General features: G+C 39.5%; 1 protein-coding gene across 1 annotated transcript in view; it reads right to left on the bottom strand.

The window, feature by feature from the left end:
• nr2f2 (nuclear receptor subfamily 2, group F, member 2) overlaps positions 1-22,698 on the bottom strand; it is a 146,627-nt gene that overhangs the window by 53,432 nt on the left and 70,497 nt on the right. Inside the window, exon 3 of the mRNA XM_044355800.1 lies at positions 7,409-7,463. Coding sequence (XP_044211735.1) covers positions 7,409-7,463 — 55 coding nt within the window. The remainder of the gene's footprint in view (positions 1-7,408; positions 7,464-22,698) is intronic.

The following is a 22,698-nucleotide window of genomic DNA, read 5'->3' on the forward strand; positions in this document are numbered from 1 at the left end:
TATCGACTGTATCTACAATATCATTTATTATCAGTATAACAGTACCATGGTTGAAAAGGACATTTTTTAAGTGATGAATTGATTCAAAATGATCAGTAGTGATTTTCTTGTATCTTAATTTCAAACTCAGATTTTCTCTTTGAATGTATCTGTGTTTCTGTAAATATCTCAACTAGGTTGAATGTTACAGTCTGCAGTAAAGCAGAAAAACTCTTACAGTCCAGCAGCATGTAACTTTGAACACTTGAAATGTCAGGCATAGCACAGCAAATTACTAATTTCCTGTCTGTGTGTATGGCAGCAGGAAGTTAGAGATACATCCTCCCCTCTGGCTGAAGGGAAGGAAACAGTGTGAATGGAGAGGGGATGTCACTGACCTCTCTGGAGAGAGTCAAGGCTTGACCTTGAAGCCTAGCTGACTAAACAGAGGACTTAAATCACACAGGGCTGAACATGGAGCTCAGTTCCTCTATGTTCTGATATTATTATGGTCAATATTGTGTACTTAATAGTTACTTCATAGACAAACACAGTACATTTAAATGTAGACTGCTGAAATTTGACACTTGCAATGATCTGCGGCTGAAACGACTTCAATGTACATTATTTTAAAAAATGTTGTCAAATGAAACACATCACTTCTCTGTTTATAAGGATTATTACATGAGATGCATTATGAGTAGTTAATACAGATGAAACAGTCACAGTTGAGCAGATCTACATTTTTTGCTCATTTAGCTGAAAAGACATACTGTCTTAAAGTAAACCCACTACTCATCCCACAAAAACTAACATGCTACATGCGTCGGATCATAAAGGTAAGAAGCAACTTCCTGGATTTATGAGCCTACAACATGGGATGAAACCATTTGGTTTTTATTATTCCATTTACTCTTAGCCGGACCACAAAGTGGTTCTGAGAGCCTGTTTTATGTATTCAGCTGCCTTCCCCTCAACAAGCATGTGGAGCCGCTTAAATAAACTATCAACCAGAGCACAGCTGCAACAACAACCGATCGATCGGAGGCAGGTTACCGTCTGAACACTGCGCCGCCAGCACGCTGGCTTCAGCAGGTGGGGTGGGAGTTGTAATTTGCTGCTGAAGGGCTTTTGTGCCTGCCTGACTTCAGAAAAACTGTAACTTGTGCCTCCCTTGATAGATAGCCATGAAGGCTGATAGAATGTGTGTGTTTGGGAGAGATTCGCCGCTGTATAAACAATCGACTCCCTACCTTCCACAACATCTGGGAACTCTCAAGTATTGAGGCTGAAACAAATAACCAGGGACTTGTTAGTTTCTGATTAGATTTTAAACAACTCATCATGGCTCATGGAGTTCCCCTCACTGTGCTGCGTGGCCGGTCATACAGGAATACACAAGGAAAAAAAATAATGGCAAGATTCAAAACAAATGAACATGGGGGCCTTTTCAGTATTCAGACATGCCCTCCTAGGAAATATCATAAACTACATGCTTATGTGTTGTTTTTTTCTTTTTTAAACTATTAACAGTCGAGGGTTTATGACTAGTGTTAAAGAAAGACTCTTCTGGTTACAATAAAGCAAATGGTGCAACTGCTCTGAAGAGTGGGCCTCACTGGTTTGACAATGATGGCAATCTCTCAGTGGTATTTACTTTCCTGAATTCTGTGTTCTCGCTCTCCTTAATCTCCTCGTTCAAACAAACAAGCAGCATCAGATTCTTCTCCCCGTCAGTCAACTCAGTCATGTTTGCCAGCTCTTTTTGAATAAAGACTGTCCACATTATCAGTAATCCTCTTGTCTGTCGTAGTCTAAAGTCTGGATGAGCATTGTGAGTAAAGTCTGGACCTTTCTTTGGCTTAGGAAAAAAAAAAAGTAAAGAGGGGAAAATAAAGAGGAATTCCTTTTTGCATGAGGGAATTCTATCTATCACATAAATTGCATAAAGTTTATCAGTTTGCAGAAAGAATTATATGTATCTATGCCAATTAAAGCCAGACACAAGAAATGTCCCATTGAAATCTTTCCACAGGAAATGGAACATATAACAAAATCATTAATGATGCATAATTTAATTTTGTGCTAAATTTATTGTAACACAAATTATACAAATTTGTAGTACGCTTGCAACCTTTCAAAACAACAGAACTGTGCTTTCGCAACTTTTACTGGCACAGCTGTACAACCTGTCTACCCGGTTCTACAAGCTGCAGGATAACAGAATGTCAAACAAATTAAATCTGTGTTGCATTGCTGTTGCAATTTCAACTCACACACCTTGTTGTGTACTTAATGTGTGTCTGCGGTCTATCCATGCGTTTGGCTTACATTTACACATTCTCCCTCTAACACACAAACACACACACACATAAGATCACACAATCATGTCAGCTGCAGCTGAACTTTTGCACTGCAGCATGGCGCAGGTTCTGCCCCTGCAAATCCGGTTGCTAGACAATCTAAGCCAATTACAGTATGAGGGCAAATGGTTAACCTCTATAATATACATTTCCCAGCCTCTTTCTCTGAGCTTGCTTGTCATCCCCGGAGCAGAGTTATGCACCAGGGCCCAGTGTCCCAGGCGACCCAGTTTGAATTGGCTCAATTCATTAAGCCAGGACCCGTGCACAAGCCTGAGTTCACACGGCGAAGACACTTGCAGCAAACAGCTGCTGCACATTCCTGATGGGAGGGCCAGGCAGATGTCCAAGGAAAATCAAAGGGAGAGACAGGGGAAAGTTTATGAGCCAGCGTTTGCCAACCTCAATGAGAAGCTCTCCATCCCCTCCTCAAAGACAGGGTGCAGCTGGCGGAACTCACGGCCCCGTCCCTGTTTGGGGCTCCCCTGGTTCTCCTTCTCCCACTCAAAACACTGCAACAACTCAACATGCTGACAATATCAGTTGTCTCCTCAGTGCTCTCTATTTGAACCACAACCACTTTGGCACCGGCAGCAGTGGTCTGGCTGAGAGGTTGGAGTAATCATTAAATTTCATTCCTTTGACATTGTTACCCTGACACAATTTATTGTCAAACATTAAGAAGAATCTTTGTAAAATACGAATAAAAAATGAGTCTGTACTGAGTTTAACATTTTGTTTTTGGCTTAGAATTTGAAAACATGTCATTTTGATTTTTAGATTCACTTTTATTGATAAAGTTAAGTGAGGATGAGATGATTCTATTGATGCAATTATTCTGTCAGTATAAATAAAGGTTTTCATACATAACTGAAGAACTTGCTTCTGATAGGAAATCATTATATTGTGTGTTCTTCAAATGATCGTAATGTAATCTTAACGTAAACAAACCTTTTACAGAATCAGAAAACAATTATTCTGAAGGTGAAGTTAGGTACTGTTGCTTTCTTTAAAGTCAACTCTCAAATAACACATCCGACACCACACTGTCCTCTCATTCATCATTTTACAAACAAGGACAGGAGCATGGTCATGCTTATACTTCTCTCTCTGTGATACTTTTTCTTTGTCCTGCATGCCACCTCCTAACCCACTACTGTCTCAGCTCTATCCCTCTTCAACACCCCCGCTCATCTCTGCCCGTGCTCCATTGCACACAAACACAGCGTGATGCCAGTTGTAATCACTGTTGGACACAATTTCAGGGACAATTTGAAGACTATTTATTATCCGTGGTCAATAAAAAAAAACAGGGGACAAGCATTTTGTGGATGTTCATTTAAAACATATTGACAGGTTTATAAGTGGATCACTGAGATAGTAATTTCTGTACATGTATATTCTTTGTGTGTTTTTTATTTTAGCTTTTTTCCAATGAACAACATTTTTTTTTACACTGTCCTCAAATGTTGAATACACTGTATGTGCACTGTCAGACTGATCATGTAATTTATATGTATAACAGTGACATGAATGCTGGCTTTCCTTTTACTGTTTTAACCTTCAGAAATGTTTCTAATACACACAGTATATATCTGTGATTTAAAAGTAAGCCCGATGTATAAAACGCATTTAATCTACAGTGGTGAGTAAGCTCCTGCCTGGTTACTAAATTGAATATGAAGCCTGAGAGAGTTCCCCTGGGAAAAAGAGTGATAAAACTACCGGTAAATGGTGCCGTATCCATTCGTGGCCTCCTCAGATTAGGTGGATGGGACAAACTCCCCTCCAGGGGAAAGTTCCTCTGCAGGGCTCCAGGTAACACAAACCTCTTAATCACACATGACCTGGCAGCTAAGAGAGAGTTAAGCAGCAGCATGGGGCCTCCCATAGTGTTCCCCTCCCTTCCTACAACATCATTAGCAGAGGCACATGGCCCGCCTGCATCCATCCCACTGTTTACAAACATCATCATCTGCGACATGCCAGGAAAACTGTGGCTTATTTTTGGAATTTGCTTATGATGAATTGGAAAGCGTTACAATCTATACTTAACTATTTGAATCGAGTGAATTTCATATTATGGATGGTGTAAACATTTTGTGTAAACACTTGTTATCTGTTGTGCCAAATGTGTTTAACCAGACTACCACTGTGTCAGTTCTGGCAAATTGTAATGGGTTTTCAGCAGTTAATATATAAATCATCATTACTAACACAAAATCTTTAAAGAGGCCATTACATCTGAAAAATGTGTCCTTTTACATGTGTTTGTATAGATTCTTTCCTCCTGTGTACTATAGTTTTAGTGCTGCACACACACACACACACACACACACACACACACACACACACACACACACACAGGTTAATTTATCAAAGTGAACTTGATCTGATGAATGAAAACATCCTGAACAGTTGTTGAAGGTTTGCTGTTAGAGTGACCCAGGGTGGTGCTCAAGTTAGAGGAACAGTCTGTATGCCCTTGGTAGAAGCTGTCAGCGGAGTCGACAATATTTTGGTACAAGAACTTCTAAATATAACATATGTAGCACGTACATCTGTGACAGGCGTTGGCTTAACATTGCTAAGTGAACTTTATCTGAAGTTTCTTTATCACCTCTAACTTTATGAGCTGGTTATGATCAAGATATTCGGTGTCTTGGATTGTAAAGTTGAATTATTTTTGCTTGATTATTTTATAAATGAAGGAACTCTGTGGCAGAAATCATGAAAATTTTGCTATATTCTACTTGATTTCTCTTTTTTAAATGTAAACTTGATTTCCAGCTTGACATGGGTGCATGACAAAATCTCAGTTGATTCAATCAACTTGGGAAGATAAGGAAAGTGTCTACTAAACAATAAATGGTAAGGACTGAGAATTGTTTTTCACAGTGTTGTTGGGTGGTTTAGTGTCTTTTTAATGATCACTGAACCAGAATACAGACTCCATCCAATGGAACATATATTGTGTTTTTGTAGCAGGTTCAATCAGTCAGTGTAATCAGTCAATTTAAATTATTTCTATTTTTACTGTATAGTTGTAAACTTTATGCTTTTGGGTTGTTTGTCAGTGAATCCGCATTAAATGGGAATTAAACTACAATTAACAGCAACCTCAGATTTATCAGCACCATATGAGAGTTCACAGGTTTTCATAGGCTGTTAGTATGACTGTGTTTGATGGAATCACTGTTAAGTTTACAGCTTGCAGTCCACAATGTGCACTCGTTTGTATCAGCAACCACCTTCAACATGCTTTGACATATCTGGTGACACGTGTGCTTTATCAATTGGTGATTGATGCAAAATGATTAATAGGTTATTGTGTGACCAAATGTTAAGAAGGTGGTTTGTGAAATTATGGCCATTGCAACACTCAGGTAGATTAAAATTTAGTCAGTCTTGGCTAACTATCGTGCATTGGCAGTCTAATGTTGATTAATGTACACTGTCCCTAATAAATAAATACAAAGTCCAGTTCCTTGAATATGTTACTGAGGTCAAAAGTGTAAAAGTTTTAAAAGTATTTAAGGGCAGCCTCTGCAGTAAAGGTTTAACTGCCTCAACTTACAGTCTTTTCTTTCTTTCTTTCTGTGTTTATTAGGATCCCCATTAGCACCAGCATAACCACTGGCTATTCTTCCTGGGGTCCACCGCACATACAGTCATACACACTTATACACACTCAAGCCACATAAACACAACAAACAAAACAGTTCATCTCACTGAATTAATGATTAGGTACATATGGAGGAGAAACAAAATTGTCATTGTTTCAATAGACATAAAGCCAAAGACACAATTATTAATCAATCACAATTCCTCAAGAATTCATAGCAAACTTTTTTTCCTTTTTCATACAAATAAATAGTCATTTGTAGTAAATTTAAATCTTTGTCTGAATGACCTTCTTAAATTATATATTTATTCATCCTGCGCTTTCACACATTTAATTCCAAGAAATAGGATATTAAAATACATTTCTCATTCTCTGCCAGGGGCGATTTATAGTTTCACCCAGGTTCACATTTTACTTCTTACACCATTTTTTCCTAGTTTACACACACACACACACACACACACACACACAATTATGGTTCCTAAAATATTTGGAGATACAGTTTTAACAAAATTTGAACCGATCTTTAGTATTATCATGAACAATATGTACTGGCAATGAATTCCACCTGCACATGGCTTTGTACATGCCTGTTTTCTGTATCCTACTTGTTTTCGCTCTTAGTAACATAACTCACATACAGAGCTGACTGATGAGGATGTATAGTACCACTTACACCATTAAGAATAATAAAAGTTGCACGAAGATAACATTAGAGTACCAATTCATTCGACACTTGAAGTTTAACTTGGCCATAATTCAGTTTGTAAACTGCATGGCTTTCGCAAAACACTTTTGCAAGGGGCAAAGGCTAAAGGAGGTCTTTAAGACCTGGGGCAGTTGATCCATGGGCTGGAATGCAGAGGGAGGCTTGTAAATTAGAGACCTAATGAAAACTCTCTGGTGTCCAACTGAAGCAATCATCTGGTTAGAATCAACCAGTTATTCCACTAATTTCCCTACCGCTCTCTCCAAGCCCTCAATGCCTAATTTAGAAGAAAAGTGCATGTTCCATTTTACACACCTGCAGTTTGAACTCGAGACTGTGATCCCTTCAGCAAAGGGTTTTTTTTTTCTTATTTTAAAAGCTGGTTAAAATAATAAATCAAAATGAGGACATTCCATATTTGTTTAAACTGATCAGCCAAAAACGATAAAATACCAAATTGACAGTAACAGCATAAAACAATGCTGAAACATTTTGACTAAATTGTTGTTTAAAGTTTACAATATAAATCATTTACCTGCAACATGCGTCTGTAAAATGCGATACACAAATGATCAATAGCACTAAATGTTTTCTCTAAGATTCTAAAGGATTAGATGGATCGTAGGATAAGAAGTTACTTAAAACGAGGTCTAAAACATCTCCCAAAAGACTTGATCACTACCTTCCTTGAAGTTATTCAACCTTTCACCCACTGGGCCCCCCGAATCTGACCTTTAACCAGATGCCATTTGCTTAAAATCTCCCTGCCAGTTTCAACCTCTGGAATCTGCAACACATTATAAGAGAAGAAGGGAACAAAGGCAGTAGATTAGAGGCCAGCCTGGTTATTAGTTTGCTGATACAGTTTTACAAGGGTCAAATGCAATGATAGAGAAAACAAGATGAGGAAGAAAAAGTGTTTCAGCAACTTAAACTATAGGTTCCTGATAGAGTCGTAGAAAACCTTGTCATGATGATGCAACTTTTTGCTAAATCCAGTTTGCAGCTGGAGATTTACATTAATCTACAAAAAGTGGTCATTTAAAAGAAATACTGTGAAGCATTGTATGTGCCTGTACATTTGCAAGTTGCAAGTTTTATATCACGGCAGCAAATTGTCTTCTATTGCATCGTAATGCTGTTGAATGTCTTGTTTCCATCTATTTTCAGGGGCATTTCCAATGCTACATGTGGACAGGAGATCAAATGATCTATTTCTCCTGTTTTCACTTCTCCTCTTTGCTTGCTTTAAATGTCTTTGTGGATTTCGTTCCCCCTCAATCTCACATTATCTCAGTTAGAAAGTGTGTTTTTACCAGGGAGGGCGGCAGCGAGTGGAGGTGCTGATGTATTGAGCAAAGTTGCTTGTCTTTGCTGAAAGCTTTTGTTTCCTGGGGCTCTCTATTCACCACAAAGCCTTTGGTGGGAAGAGACATAAAGACAGGCTCTGACCCTGGTGTGAGCCCTTTGACCTCTGTGAACCCAAGGGGACAGATTTTCAGCAACTGTGCAATCACTATTAGTTGACCGCAGGGTCTGTAGTGGAAAATGGCTGGAGCCAGACAAAATGAATGGAGGGACATGGTGGGAAAATCTGGTAATTTATAGAAGTTGAGAGTCTATTTCAAAAGAGGTGATGGTGGATCAGCTGACATGTGAGGTCAAAGGTGATGTTTGGGCATGATTTCCTGCCTGTGTTACTGTAACATCTGTGTGTTAAGAGACGTCTGGGACTAAAGTATTTTGACCCCCAGGGGCATGATCGCAAAAAAAAATAAAAAAATAAAGAAGCTGCAGTTTCGATTGCTGGTGTCAATGACCAGGTTTGACATAAAGCCCTTGAGAACTGCTGCTTGTGACAAAACAAAATCTTCTTGAACTGTCGCCATGCAGTTAAACATTATAATGATTAATGTAGCATTAAATTGATGTAAACAATTTTTATAACTAACTTATCACCACAACTTTCAGCATTGCACTTCATTAAATTAACTTTTAAAGACAAAAGATTCTCCCGTAAAACAGCTCCAGTCATGCATCTCCTGTGAGACTGGCTGTGATAAAGTGGATCGTTTTGGCTCTTGCACTGTCATCTACAAGTGTCCAAGTAAAGAAATACTGGGACTCCCCAGCCTCAGGGCTAGCCATTAAGTAAATTGGCCTCTCTAGACCTATAGCTGTGTCACTGTCCGTGACGAGCTGCCACCTATTTGACCCAGGGATAGTCCAGTGCTGACCAGCAGCTGTTCTGTGGGCTTGTCTTTCCAAGCCTGGGAAGTGGTTCCTAATTAGCCTCCCACACCCATAAATGTGTCTAGTAGGTCAGTCACGCCACACTCATTGATCGAACTGATGTTTTCCGTGCTGAGGTTTGACTTTAGCTCCTTCATCAAAACGAACGAGAGGCAGTAGGTGACACAAGCAGACTGCATGTGTCCATAACACTCTCAGAGATAAACTTCTCATTGGAGCAAATGGATGGGTTATCTGGAACTGATTTTTTAAATAGATTTACAAAATCCAACTTTAAAAAAAGAAAAAAAGGTGATTAATTTAATAAGAGATGTAATCCTTGACTGTAGAGGTGAAGCAGGATGAAAATAGTATATTTCTTGTTTCTATCGTCACCGGTTTTCTCCTTAGATTTATTTCTAATGTCCTATTACAGACATCATGACCAGGTCAATACTTCGGCAATAACAACCGCCGGTTATGACTGTAATGATAAATGGATGGAGCTACACTCAGCCCGAGCACAATATCATCTCTGGCATGTCAGACAGGGCTCTCTTTTAGCAGAGTCACAGGAAGCAAGTCTTGAGGGCCTGCCCTCCACAATCACTCCTCCAGATATTTTTCTCGTCCTTTTCTACCCTCCGTGAGTTGTTTTTCTTGCATTTAGCTGGCCTCCACCAATAAAAATGCAAGCCAATTTTCCAGCGCATTAACCCAAGAGATCTTTAATACACAAGAGTTTTGATGCAAAGGGGACGGCAAGGCCTCATGGAAAGATGGATGGGCCTGCCGACTAAGAGTGGGCAGTTTTCCCACTGCCCTGGTCTCAGCCTGGGACAAAGGCCTCATTGAGTGTGATGCTTGACATCAGCATCATAAACTAGTCATTGCTACAAAGACTCTGACACTTTAAAGTACCAGCTACTGCTGCTTTCTTTTCTCTCCTTGTTACAGCATTGCTTAGGCTAATCACATCACCGACAGTTGTTCCTTTTTTCTGCAGGTGCCAATACAAAGAGTTTAAATGTGAAATAATGTCAAGAGGAATTGCTTCCATTTTCACTTTCCTTTCTTTGCAGCTCTTTGCAGAATATTAAATAGACGGTCCTGCTGGATTCACGATTATCTTGATTTTGGTGACACCTTTGGTGATAAGCAGTCATTGCTTTGGTTATGTGATGGCCTGACATACTGTACAGCAATGATGATGCTCAGTGTTATAATGTATGGCTTTCTTCATAAATATTCATATTTCTTTTCAGGGTTTTAATTAAAATATATTTAAACCTGTCTGTGCATCACTTCCTGAATAAGTTTATGATGTTTTTGAGAAAGAGGGACCCTTTTACATGAAGCCTTGCAAATATAACATTTCATATGCTGTGTACATGTTCAATGACTATTGTTTATCAACTGGCAATACAGTGCAGATCTATAAGAGAAATAGTATAAGATTAATTTAAGCACCTGCAGTAATTGGCTTGAGGGCACAAACCTACGGATTTTTTTTTTGGGTCAATCTGATATGGGTCAGAGGTAGAACCTTTAATCTCCCTTACCTTTAATTTCTTTTGAATTATTCATTTATGTTACAGTATCATTTACCTGCAGAGTCTGATCACAGTGAATCAGACTTTTTTCTGACTGCATTTAACTCAAAAGTGCCCCTAATCAACTACAGTGGAAACAAGTAAACAGAATGAATAAAATTCATAATTTCTTGTAGATTATGGGTTTACTGCCAATTCAAATGTTCCTCTAAATAGATTATTGTCTACATTAGTCATTTAGTTGTTTGTGGTCCAGTTTAGTGTACACATCTCTCACTGTAGGCACATAAAACAATTCCAGTATTTTTCTTTTACAGAAAGGGATTATGCAACTGAAACAAAATACAGCTCAATAACCTTAAAGTCGTGGCATCAATAAGACAAGGAGATATGAGTATGCCCATGTCAATGGAAGTCTGATCCTCAAACATGATGTCAGCTCAAAGCCAGTTTCAGATTCTCAATGTCATGGAAAAAGGCAAGGGTGCACTTTAATAGATTAAACACCGAGAGCCAGACAACTGCGCTGCCAGGGAGGTGCTGATGGATGCAGTCACATTTAATATGAATTCATGCTGGATTGCAACAAAAAGTAAGGACCACACCACATGAAACATAAACAGCACGGAGCAAATGTTTTAACATGTTAACCTTGAGGGAAAACTATATAGCATCCTTTGCAAAATAGGTAGATTAAAAAAATGTAAATATAAAAAATGTACCTGTTGTGACTATAAAACCTTGATAATCTTAATAACCTGTTATTAGTTATTAATAACATTATTAATTATTTATCTTATGGAGCATACGCTGTCAAGCATTGTAGAATTAAACTCATATAGTCATACATATTAATTGAGGGATGAAAGCAGACAAATAAAACATACATTTAGCATACAGCCTACATTTTTTTCATGTAAATTATCAGTCACTCTATGTCCATAATTCACCCGTTTACATGTATCTACATTGTCTTCATTGATCAGGTCATAATGATGTTTGACTTGAAGCAATAATTGCTCTCAAGGGCCATAGCTGCAGTACATTAGGAGACAAAGCACCCAGACAGAGAGGAGTGTGTGAGGATGGGATGACAGACACAGTGTGTTTTTGTGTTTGTATCTGTGTGTGAGAGAAGGAGAGTAAGAAAAAGGGGGGGGGGGGGGTGGGTGTTGTGGGGTGAAGCTCAGACTGAACTCATATACAGGGAAACAGCTGCTTCACATTGCTAACCCCTGGAACAATGTCAAAATAGTATGTTTAGACAGGTTTGGGCAAGAATGGAGGTCACCAAACCTTTAGGGGAGATGTCAGTTGTAGCTGTCAGCCACTGGAAACACACAGTGAAATAACATTAGTCCTCATTGGCATCTACTGCCGTTTTACTGCGCTCTAATCTTGCAGGGTAATGCATGAAGAATTTGTTCATTCCTTCAGTGAGTTTGTTACAGAGATGCAATTAAAACTAAGGCAGCAGACCACCTGTCACTGATGTTAGTCTGCATGGATACAGAGCGATCCAAGTTGGTCTGATCACAGGCCCTAAAGTAGGCAAAGACCTCAAAGAAGTGTGACGCTATTCATCGTCGTGACTGACAACCTTGCAGCTGCCCCGGCGATCTATAGGGCGAAGTACTCCACTGTGTTTTTGTCACCTATTTACTCAGGCATGTGTAATCGATCCTTCATGTGTTTGAAAAAAAAAAAAAAGAATACTTCAAGGTCTAAAGATTATCACCCTTGCCAGCTGGCTCACATGTGTCTGCGAGTCTATATTTAAATACAGTAAAATTATGATGAATGACTCGACAAAGAAACCATTACACATTGGCAAGCCAGTGCCTGCTTAAACATACAGCATAGGTCAGTTCAATACAATATATCTGAGACAGTGTACCGTCTCTATCTTGTCATGATATATCGTTCTAGTCTGTGAATTTATGCACATTTAAGTTGCTCGTTTTTCAAAATAATACATTAATAGACCTTGTAGTTAAAGTTCCACTTTTAAATTAAACCTTTTTTTTTCATCTAACATTATCTAATATTGTTGGGTAACATAGTAATTGAGTTATTATGATAAACTGAAAAAGTGAGATAATCTTCTGAGATTATTTGCAACATCACACTAAACCAGCATCCATGCCGTCCTTTCTTTTTAAATGACTGTGGCATTATTCTGTTAATAGTAATCTGTCCTCAAGCCCTTGACCTCCTTGAGTTGTAAACACGTTTTTTACACCACTCTCAGCACTCTTTGACCAAGGGAGTTTTGTCGACAGTGGGGCCCAGAGATAAGCAAGCAGGGGCTGAACCTGTTCCGGCCTGCACTGCCCTCTGCAGCACCTCTGCTCCACACTCAAGTCAAATTTCTCCCAGCGCTGCCGGATCACATGGGTTAATCTCTCCTGACCCCGACTCCTCAAAAGCACAAGCCTGGCTCTTTTGGACTCAGTCCCGGTGTGAGCGCAATGCAGTGCCATGGAAGTAGACCCCACACACATCCCCTGTTCACTGGCACCAGTTTGCAGACTTCAGAATAGTGGAGATAAGGTACAAGAATGTCAGGAAGTCTGACACCAATGAGCGGTATGGTAAACAAACAGTTGCAGACGTCTGCCCGCATCCCCTGCCTCTTAACGACCTTCAATTCCACCCTTTTAAATGTCAAGCTGTGAAATATGGTTCTTTGGTAGGGCTATTAGTTAAGCAAATCAAGCTGCATTAACTCAACAGTCAAAAATATGAGCGTTCAAAATGACTACAAACTATTTACTAAATGGAATTAATCGAACCTGAAAACCAAATTTGCAATGTCAACCTTCAACAGATAATTATATGTATTACTATTTAAATTTTCTTTTAATAATTTACTTTTTCAGAGTGAACAAAATATAGCTGAGACATACAGTAAAACCTATAAAAGGCTGTATAGGCGATACTTAAGTACTGACCTTAAATTATAAAAATAATCAATGCAGTATTTATCTTTTAGTGTCATTTAAAAAAACAGGGCAGGTATTAATTAAAGCTGTATGTCCACATCCAAACTTAATTTATATGCATACTGCATACAAAGTCCAACAGTCCCAGTGCAGCCTCTTGCCAAGGCACTTACGTACATATCACACAATATTGTGTGTGACATGTCCATAGAGGTTGCAGGTAACCCTGAGTGGGAACACTGACAATTATATATGCATACAAGTTAAAGAAACAGAGCAGGATCTCTCACTCTGATATCCTTCCAGGGTATTTGATCCCTCTGGTGTAGTGAAGCAAAAAGCCAATCATTCTTAACCACATAAAAGTTAACAGAGCATGGCCTGGTATTTAGCTTTATGTTTATCTGTGTTATTAATGTGGGCAAGAGGAGCGTGGCCTGTCACTGCGGGTCAGATTGGCAGGTGTTGAGCTGCTCTGACGCTGTGATTTCACAGCCTCTTTGCTCTCTGCTTCAGGTGAGTGAAATGATCCCTGTTTTAATAGGGGACTTCAGCCTGACATGTGTAGGTAGTATCATATGCCTCGACAACAACAACTGTCACACTGGAATCGCTGGGTTTTACTTTGTACTAGTCTCCCTCAAAGAATAAATAAAGCTGTGAGGAATTGTAATTAGTGTGTTGAGGGTTGAAAAAGATAATTCGTTGATCTGCTAAATAGGCAGTGCTTTGAGGGGAGATAGCATCTGGGGGACAAGTGAGTGGCGGTGGGAGAAAGGAAGATAAAGAAATGTGAGCACATTTTTACACATTCCCCGAAACCACAGGCAATTCTGATGAAGATGATAGAGGGAGTCTCTGATTAACCATCCGGTAAGCAGGATGTATGTCCCTGCCAAGGCAGACAAATGGAACTATTGTAATGCTATGACAGTCTTTGATCATTTCTGTGTTCAGGGAGATATCTTCATCAGAAGTGCCCCTTGTTGAAGCTGTCACAGGCTAGCAGGCATAAATATTTGCACTATATTAGATTCCATGGGCCATCAATATATAATAATTACATTGAACATATGAGCACCCTCAGGCAATTTAGAACATTAAAGCACATGATTTGTCTTTCTACTTAATAAAATGAATTTATTTTTATTAAGCTATTCAAAAAAATGAGGGAAGGACATTCTATGGCACATAATGTAAAAAAAAAAAACATCCATTCATTATGTTTACATATTAGGTTCAAATTATCTTAAATTTGTTCTACCAATGTGATTTATCTGCGGTATGTACTTCACAGTGTATTTTTTTAGGCTAACTGACAAAAATCAAGATGTTGGACTGTAGACTAATTGACCTATAGCAGACAGCAGAAAACTTTTCACAGCCAGACGCCCATCTGTATGGTTCTGCTGAATATGCATGGGGCTAAGTATGGTCTAGCCTGAGCCATTAATAATCTTGTCATTACATCTCGGAAGTTTTTTTTTCAGTTATTGTCTAACTTATTTTCCTATCCTCTGGATTCTGACAACTTCCCATTACTACAAATGTCACAGCCTGAGTCCAAAAAAGCAATTGAAAGCAGTGGTTCACTTTTCTTTTCATCTTATAGTGGGATTAAACGCTTGCAAGGGACCGACCCACATACATACAAAACAACTCCCGGCTGTGTGCAGAGGAGACACTTTTAGTGATGCTAGTATGCTGAGGCTGTTACTGTGTGTGAATGTGCATGTGGGAGCTGCCCTCGCCCTATAGTGAGCAACTATCAGGAGTGAGAAAGCAGGGGGTAAGAAGACTGACGCAAGGTAGCATTTGCAATTGGGAGGTTTTGGTTTCAGGCTCTCCAGTCATCAATCATCCCGGGCCTATTCTGTTCTTTGACAGCTCACTACAAGGCTTGACATTTAACACTCACGACCCTGGACCAGGCTGTGCTCAAGACCAGAGACTTCAGAAAACACAAAAATTGAATAGAATGACACTTTCCCCCCTCTTCAGTAAGTGGTAGAACTGAGGCAAAGCAGATACAAATTAATAATTCCCATCTGCAATACACTTCACTCTGGTGAAATTACTGCTTAAGGCCCTGTGTTCCCCCTTTGCCCCTTACTCTAACATACACAAAAGAGCTAAATGAGAAAGTCAGGAGGCCTCTAGGCCTATTACACTAAATGCTAGTATGTTGTTGTTTTTTTTTTATGTGTGGATGGACTCTATGAACTTTGTGCGAGGCAGCTTTGAAAGTTATACAAGTCACGAAATCATTAGTACTGTTTTCAAAAAGAGAGACCAAAGATATTTTTATAGCTTAATGTTTCAGTTAGCAATCCAGCATGATGGAATTTGGATTAATTGTACACATTTCAAATTATGAGGGAGCATTGCTCTGTCCTTAAGCTGCCTCTGAAATTACATTCATTCAAATTTCCAAGGGGAAATGAGCTTATGTTTTGTGACCACATTTGGTTTTCTGCCTTTTTGGGTCAGTAGGTCGCTATAAAGGGAGTAATAATATTGAAAAAACACCGCTGTGATAATAACATGACCTGACATCAACTGGATAACACATGTCACAAATCGGGCTGCGCAGCCATGATGGAAAGAGGGAGACACACACAACCAAGCCAACAAACTATTGAAAAAGGAATAACATGAGAGCAGAGCCTAAACTAACAGTGACATGTGTAATGAGTGAGATCAGCAGTGTAGGTGAGCGCACGAGTGGGGAAATAATGTAGGTATAACGTCGTACAGTGCAGCAACACAAGCCAAACGCCAACCAAAAACCAAAGGGTGTCTCAAGGAGGAGAGCGCACGAGCAACTGAGCTCTAAGAGGGTTTTTAAAGGAGAACTGGCACACAGGGCCCATGTGTTGCTGATGACACTCTGCCACACCCACCTCCACTACCTGCAAAGACAGCAGCAACACAAGCCAAATAACAGGCAGACAGGGTGGGGGGGGGGGGGGGGGGGGGGGGTCATCACACACAACACTACAGCCTATAAAATACCAGATTTACCAAACTTGGCTTTTTTTTTCAATAAGCACAGCTGTCAATCCAGAGATGACTCCATGTGACCTCCCCAAAACTACAAAAAATGGTTCAGCGGCATTATATAACAAACCCCATGCACCTCTCTCTCTCTCCCTATCACACACACACACACACACACACACGTATGCGACCCACGATAACGCGACAAAGAGCGTGTTTTTCATTTACACTGTTTTCTCTCGGGCCATACAAGCATGAACGTCACTGTCTTGCTTCTTTCGTGGATTTAGTATGTGGACACCGATAACATCTCCTGAACATCAGCCATATCCATTCACTCTTATGTCAGGGAATTGATAGCTTCTTTTGGATTGTGTGAGCCACAGAAAATCTCTTCCATCTTTGTGTGTGATACGCTCTGCTTGCTGCATACTAAACATGTTGCCAGACAACTGGTCATGTCTTAACTGTGAAACTGGCAACTATTGTTCGTGCAGCTATTGAACATGCCTCTAACGACTCCAAGGGCAACCTTTCATCTTGCACAAGGTACCAGGGCTCTTAAACCATTTACTATGTTCTGTAAGGCCTCTTATATTGTAACATACAGTAACTCTTTGTGGTTGGATAGTTTAGACAATTATTGAACTATAAACAAACTTTTAAGTAAAACATGTTTTGCACTGTTTGTCTGTTTTACTGAATAACATAAACAAGTGCATTACTACTTGTACCACAAATGTAGTCGTGCAGTATGTCACTCGCGTGTCTCTTGAGGATTTCCGTCATTCTCCTTAATTTGTCACTTTTAATGTGCGGCGAGAGCCACATGCATGCATGACACACACAAAATATGCAAGATGCACACATGTGCACATGCACACAAACAAACACACACACACCAGTGCAGATTGTTGTACAGACGATTGGTTGTGATGTCATCATAGAAAACCTCTTTTCTGAGAAAGATTCATCAGATTATGACCAAAGCAAAGCCTTTCTTGCAACACTCCACTAGCTGCACCATATGGTTGGGTCCTAAAGCCACGGGTGGAGGGTTTAATGACAGAGCGGATGTGCAGCGCACATGCCGAGGGATGTTGGGGGAAGGGCTAAAAAAACACTCATCAAGTCTTTGGCCTGGAAAGGCTGCACAAGGTCAGCTGTGCGGCGGGGGCAGGGTGAGGGAGCCAGACACATGTCTACAACAAAAGGCAGGTTACCGGAGCTAAACTTTGTATAGGAGAAATATAAGAGTGCACAATAAAATATTTTAACATCTAGTATCCTTCAAAATGCTATTCATCATTTAGTATTTCAGTATTTAAACATTTATGATAGTGCTGACCTATTTAGCGATTAATAACAACCATCTTTCCTCAAATCTATGAGGTTGATAGTATAGGCATATCACCAAAATATAGTGACATGGAGATCCAATCCTCTTGGCAAATATGCACAGCTGCCAGTGTGGGGTGTAGGGATGAGTAAACAAAGATGGACTCATAATTAATGTTTACTAAGGCTGATGCAACTGCATGACATTTCTACTGCTGCACGACTTGTCCACTGACCACAAATGATCTTTATAAACACTTAGTTTGACATCTCTCCTTTAGAGCTGCAAACATGTTTAAACATGGATTCTTAATTCTCTCACAAATTGTAGCTGCCTGACACCTCACTTCAGCAGCTATATCGACCGGATCGGATGTGGAGAACAAAATTATTTGTAGCAAAAAAAAAAAAAACGAGCTCGATTTGACTTCTTCTGATTCTCTGCCCTCTAAACATCATCAATATGTATATTTTAAATCCCAAAGTTGTGGAGGAAGAATCAACTTTGTTTTTTAGTCAGTGCATGCCACTACAGACACAGCTTTAGATAATATTAGCCCAGCAGTGGTGAGGTGGGACATGGGGCAGCCTGAGGAGTAAGAAGGCTGGGCAAATGATTGATGGAGTTGTGGTTGGTCTATAAAGGTCTGCAAAGAGTGCTTGGAGATAATCAGAGAGAGGGTGTCTGCAGGCCTCATAACCACCCCCAATGCACACAAACATACCCACATGCGCACACATACGCTGACTCAAGAGAGAGATGAGACGGGCGCTTACGAATTATTAAGCAGACAGAAGCACTGATGATGAAATTCTGAAGGTTGGGCGTAACAAGAGGCACCTTACAAGGGTCACAACCTTTTCCTTGCTGGGTGTTTTGTTCTTTGTACCCCCCTCACAACATCACCTTCCCACCTTTGTGTTCACTGGGGGGCAGGTGAGTGGGGGAGTTGTGTTACATCCCTGTTTATCTGTTCATGACCTCTAGCCGGCAATTCTGCACTTGATAAGAGGAGGGCTCGCCTCATAATGTGCACGGCAGCTGATATCAGCCCTGTATCCTTGTGAAATTGATTACCAAGGCCCAGGGAGCGTGCAGAATATAATAAATAGAGATGACACATAAGGCACACATGGACTTGTAGGCTGATGGGTAACACCGCCTCAGCAATTACCTGCTACCCACTTAAAACAGGGGTCATGCAGGGCAGGCTGGCAGTGGAAGGAGTTATGGTTATTTCTTATTTTCTCTGCAGGGTGAGACACTCGGTGAAACATCTCTCTCTCTCTCTCTCTCTCTCTCTCTCTCCCTCTGCAAAATACGTGTGTGTGTGTGTGCAAGCAGGTGTGTGACAAAGACAAGTCAGAGAGTTTAAAATATGTGAGGTTTGGATGTAAAAGGCCCAGAAATGGTAGTTAATGGACTTTATTTCAATAATGTAGGCATGTTCCAATCATAACTATGAAACATAACAGGAATCATGAATAACAACCAACAATTTGATAAGAATTAGACTTAGTTGCTTTTTGTGGACATTTGTGGGTAATTTGCCCTGAAGCATCTCTCACCATTACTGAAAGATTATTTTGTTGTATATTTATTTATTTTTGTCGTACAGACACTGGTTCATATTGCTTTTATTTCTGTCTGTCTCGCCTATGGACATTACATGTTACATTACTGTAAAATCTCATAATCTAATATTTGCACATTGTGATTTTTGATCTAACACAGCACATTACAGTAACGCAATTTGTATTATTAGTATTATTATTATCATAATTATTATTATTATTTGCACACTGTATATATTGTTTACACTATGAACATTTGTGCATTCCTGTTCCATATTTTGTACATTTCATCTCATTCTCTTACATTTAAAATTTAAACCTGTAGCAGCACTTCTTACTTATATATTACATATTATATACATATTCTACATATTTTTTATTATAAATTTCTTTCTTTCTTTTTTATATTATTTAGGATTACTTAATTTTGTGTATATTTTGACTGTTATGCATCACAACACAAAATTCCTTGTATGTGCAAACCTACTTGGCAATAAACCAGGTTCTGATTTGTGATTTTTCAAGTGGGATTTCCCATCATGACGTCAATGTAAACAAAGTGAATGGGCAAAAATTCGAAAACACTGAATAACTGAGCCTTAATGGTAAAAGCCCTTCAGTGGGAGTGAATGGGTGCCACAGAGTAGTGATAAATATGCTGTAAAAGGAAGCTCCAGGCTTGTCCCTTCACCTGACCCCACCACCAGGCCTAGTAGGGCAATTAAATCATTGGGGCCCTTTTATGAAGCAACTGCAGTGGAGCACTTTTCCAGTTGGTCCATTTACATCAATGCATATAGGATAGGATCTGTATGCATGCTTTCTTTATTTTACTCTTTCCTAATTTAGGATATTTAGTGACTTTAATGGCATATTGGAAGTGTATTATGAAATCAGAAGTTAGTTTTTGCTGCATGCGAGGTGATGTTTCTTTCTTACATAAAGTCATTTTTAATCATTGACCTTTAATGAGGCTTGTAATTAGATAGATAGATAGACAGATAAATATCTCAATATCATCTCATAACATTTAAAGTTGAGACATAAAGTGATTGTTCTCACATCTGCAGTGAGAACATAATCACACAATCTAATCGACAGCTGTATCGGCTGCACAATAAATGCTATGTGATTAGTATGTTATCACTTGTTTATATTCCATCCTGAACCATTTCACTGTGCATTGATCGGTTTTATTGATTTCTTCCAAATATTATAATTTATAGCAACTGATATGTCGTACGAGGAAAAAATTAAACTGTGCTTCATATCTGTGTAAATAGCCAAAGAAAACATTGTTTCTGATCATCTTGTTCCTCACTGTTTATTAATTATAAACAAATAAAACAATCTATTATAATCTATATGTGCTGTCAGTATAGGAACGCTGACAGCATAAAAGTTTAAAAAATTGTTAACATACAACAGGTTGAATGAAACACACACAACGTTATGAAAAACAAGCTAACCTGTTATGATGACAAGGATATTTCATTCAAGGAGAGAAATGCAAATTTTTCTTGATTTAAAATTCTAATATTTTGGCTGATTGATTGTAAAAATAAACACTTTTTCAAATCTGTAATGTTGCTCTTATCCTAAATTAAAATCATAACGTTACGCTCTGATGAATAACACATTATTAGCCAAAGCTGCACAAAAACACATTGTACTTTCAGGCTGTTGTGTTTAAACAGAAACCACAAACATCACAGTTGATTGTGTACTTTCCCAATTAATTGGCTCAAGAGAAAATGTATCTATCCATGTAACTATTCCTAAAGTTTCCACCTGAGATATCTTAGCGAGTGTGGTGCATAATGTATGGTTCATTTCAAAAACAGGCACTCCAGTTGCTTAATGTTAGCATAAAGCAGGCCATGTAGATTTGGTGCTTGCCGTTTCAATGAAGAAATCTGAATGGCTGTAAGCTGCCAGGCAAACCTTTATATCTATTTGTTCCACTTGTCTGGCTCTCAATGAGTTTAATCAGCTGAGAAGAAGCCGTGAGGGGGGTGTTGCCTTACCCGCCCATACATTAGAGGGCCCCCCTTGCACCACACACTCACACTCAAATACACACAACCCCACAGCCCCATTCTCTGTGCATCGATGTGAGAGTTGAGGGTCTCCCTCTCCCCTGTTGCCTCACGGATTATCAAGTACACTTCAATTACTGCCGATCGATACACTTCTGGCTGCAAAAGGGAGTGTGAGGGAAATTAGACAGACTTTGGGTATGGCCGTGACTACAAAGCAATGGATTAACACTGATATGCATCTCTTCATTTACATCAGGAATGGGCCCATTCTCCATCAGCATACTGCACTCTCCTCTGAACGGACGCACATTCACATAGGCTTTAAGGGGACTTTTTGAAAGATTGCTTCTTTAAGTGCTGGGCAAGGTGAGGGCAAGCCTGTCATATACTGTAGGAGGATTAAAACCTACTGTAGTCACTACTGGAAAAGAGCCACTGTAACCAACTGGATACAAGAAAAGAGGTCTTGTGTAGAACCATAATGTCATCATGATAATACTACGTCTTTGTAGAGGTGTCTTGTGTGTGTATGTGTGTTGTGGTCCAAATTGGCTAGGACTCATTAAATGATTAAAGACACAGTAAGCCCAGAGTGCTTCAACACCAAGATTTATAATCCAGCCAGGTTCAAATATTTGCTGTAAGAGAAGAAAGGAGCATTTCCACTCTTTGAAAATGCATGTCAGCAGATAATACAATGGCTGGCGTTCGTAGGAAATAATGCCGGAGTACTCGTCCTCCTAAACTGAGAGGAAAGGGAAATGAAAGCAGTACTGTGGAAGAGGATAAAAAAGAAGTAAAAGTGTAGGAAGAGATAAGCAGTGGCTGTATCCCCCTGAGGCAGGCTGTGAAGGTCTCCCAAGCACGGCCCCTGCCTCTGAACCCCCTCCAGGTCATCTGCCCTCGCTCTCCCACCCTTCCTCTCTACAGAGGCAGTAAAAACACTCCAACACCTGGGTTCCCCCTCTGTTCTGCGCAAGCTACAGTACAACACACCTCCTACTACATTTTTCATCTGCAGAAAACACAAGCTCTCATACACACACACACACACACACATACAGAAAAAGAGGGAGCGCTTTGTGATTAGGGCTTGACATAAAAACAAAATCCCGTCTCTGATAGGTTATTGTGAAGGCCAAGTTATAATGAGTGCCATTACAACATCTGTAAAGAGATTATTATTGACTGACCTTCAAACATTCCTAAAACATAATGTCATTGATGGTTTTTATTTGAGGACTAAAAGGCTACAGGGTTTAATGTAAACTTTTAGAAATCATCAGCGTGTTTTCATCTATCTCAAATTAATTAGTGTTGCAAATATTACCATCCCC

Source organism: Thunnus albacares, chromosome 7 (genome assembly GCF_914725855.1).
Source record: "Thunnus albacares chromosome 7, fThuAlb1.1, whole genome shotgun sequence".
NCBI classification, from domain to species: domain Eukaryota; kingdom Metazoa; phylum Chordata; class Actinopteri; order Scombriformes; family Scombridae; genus Thunnus; species Thunnus albacares.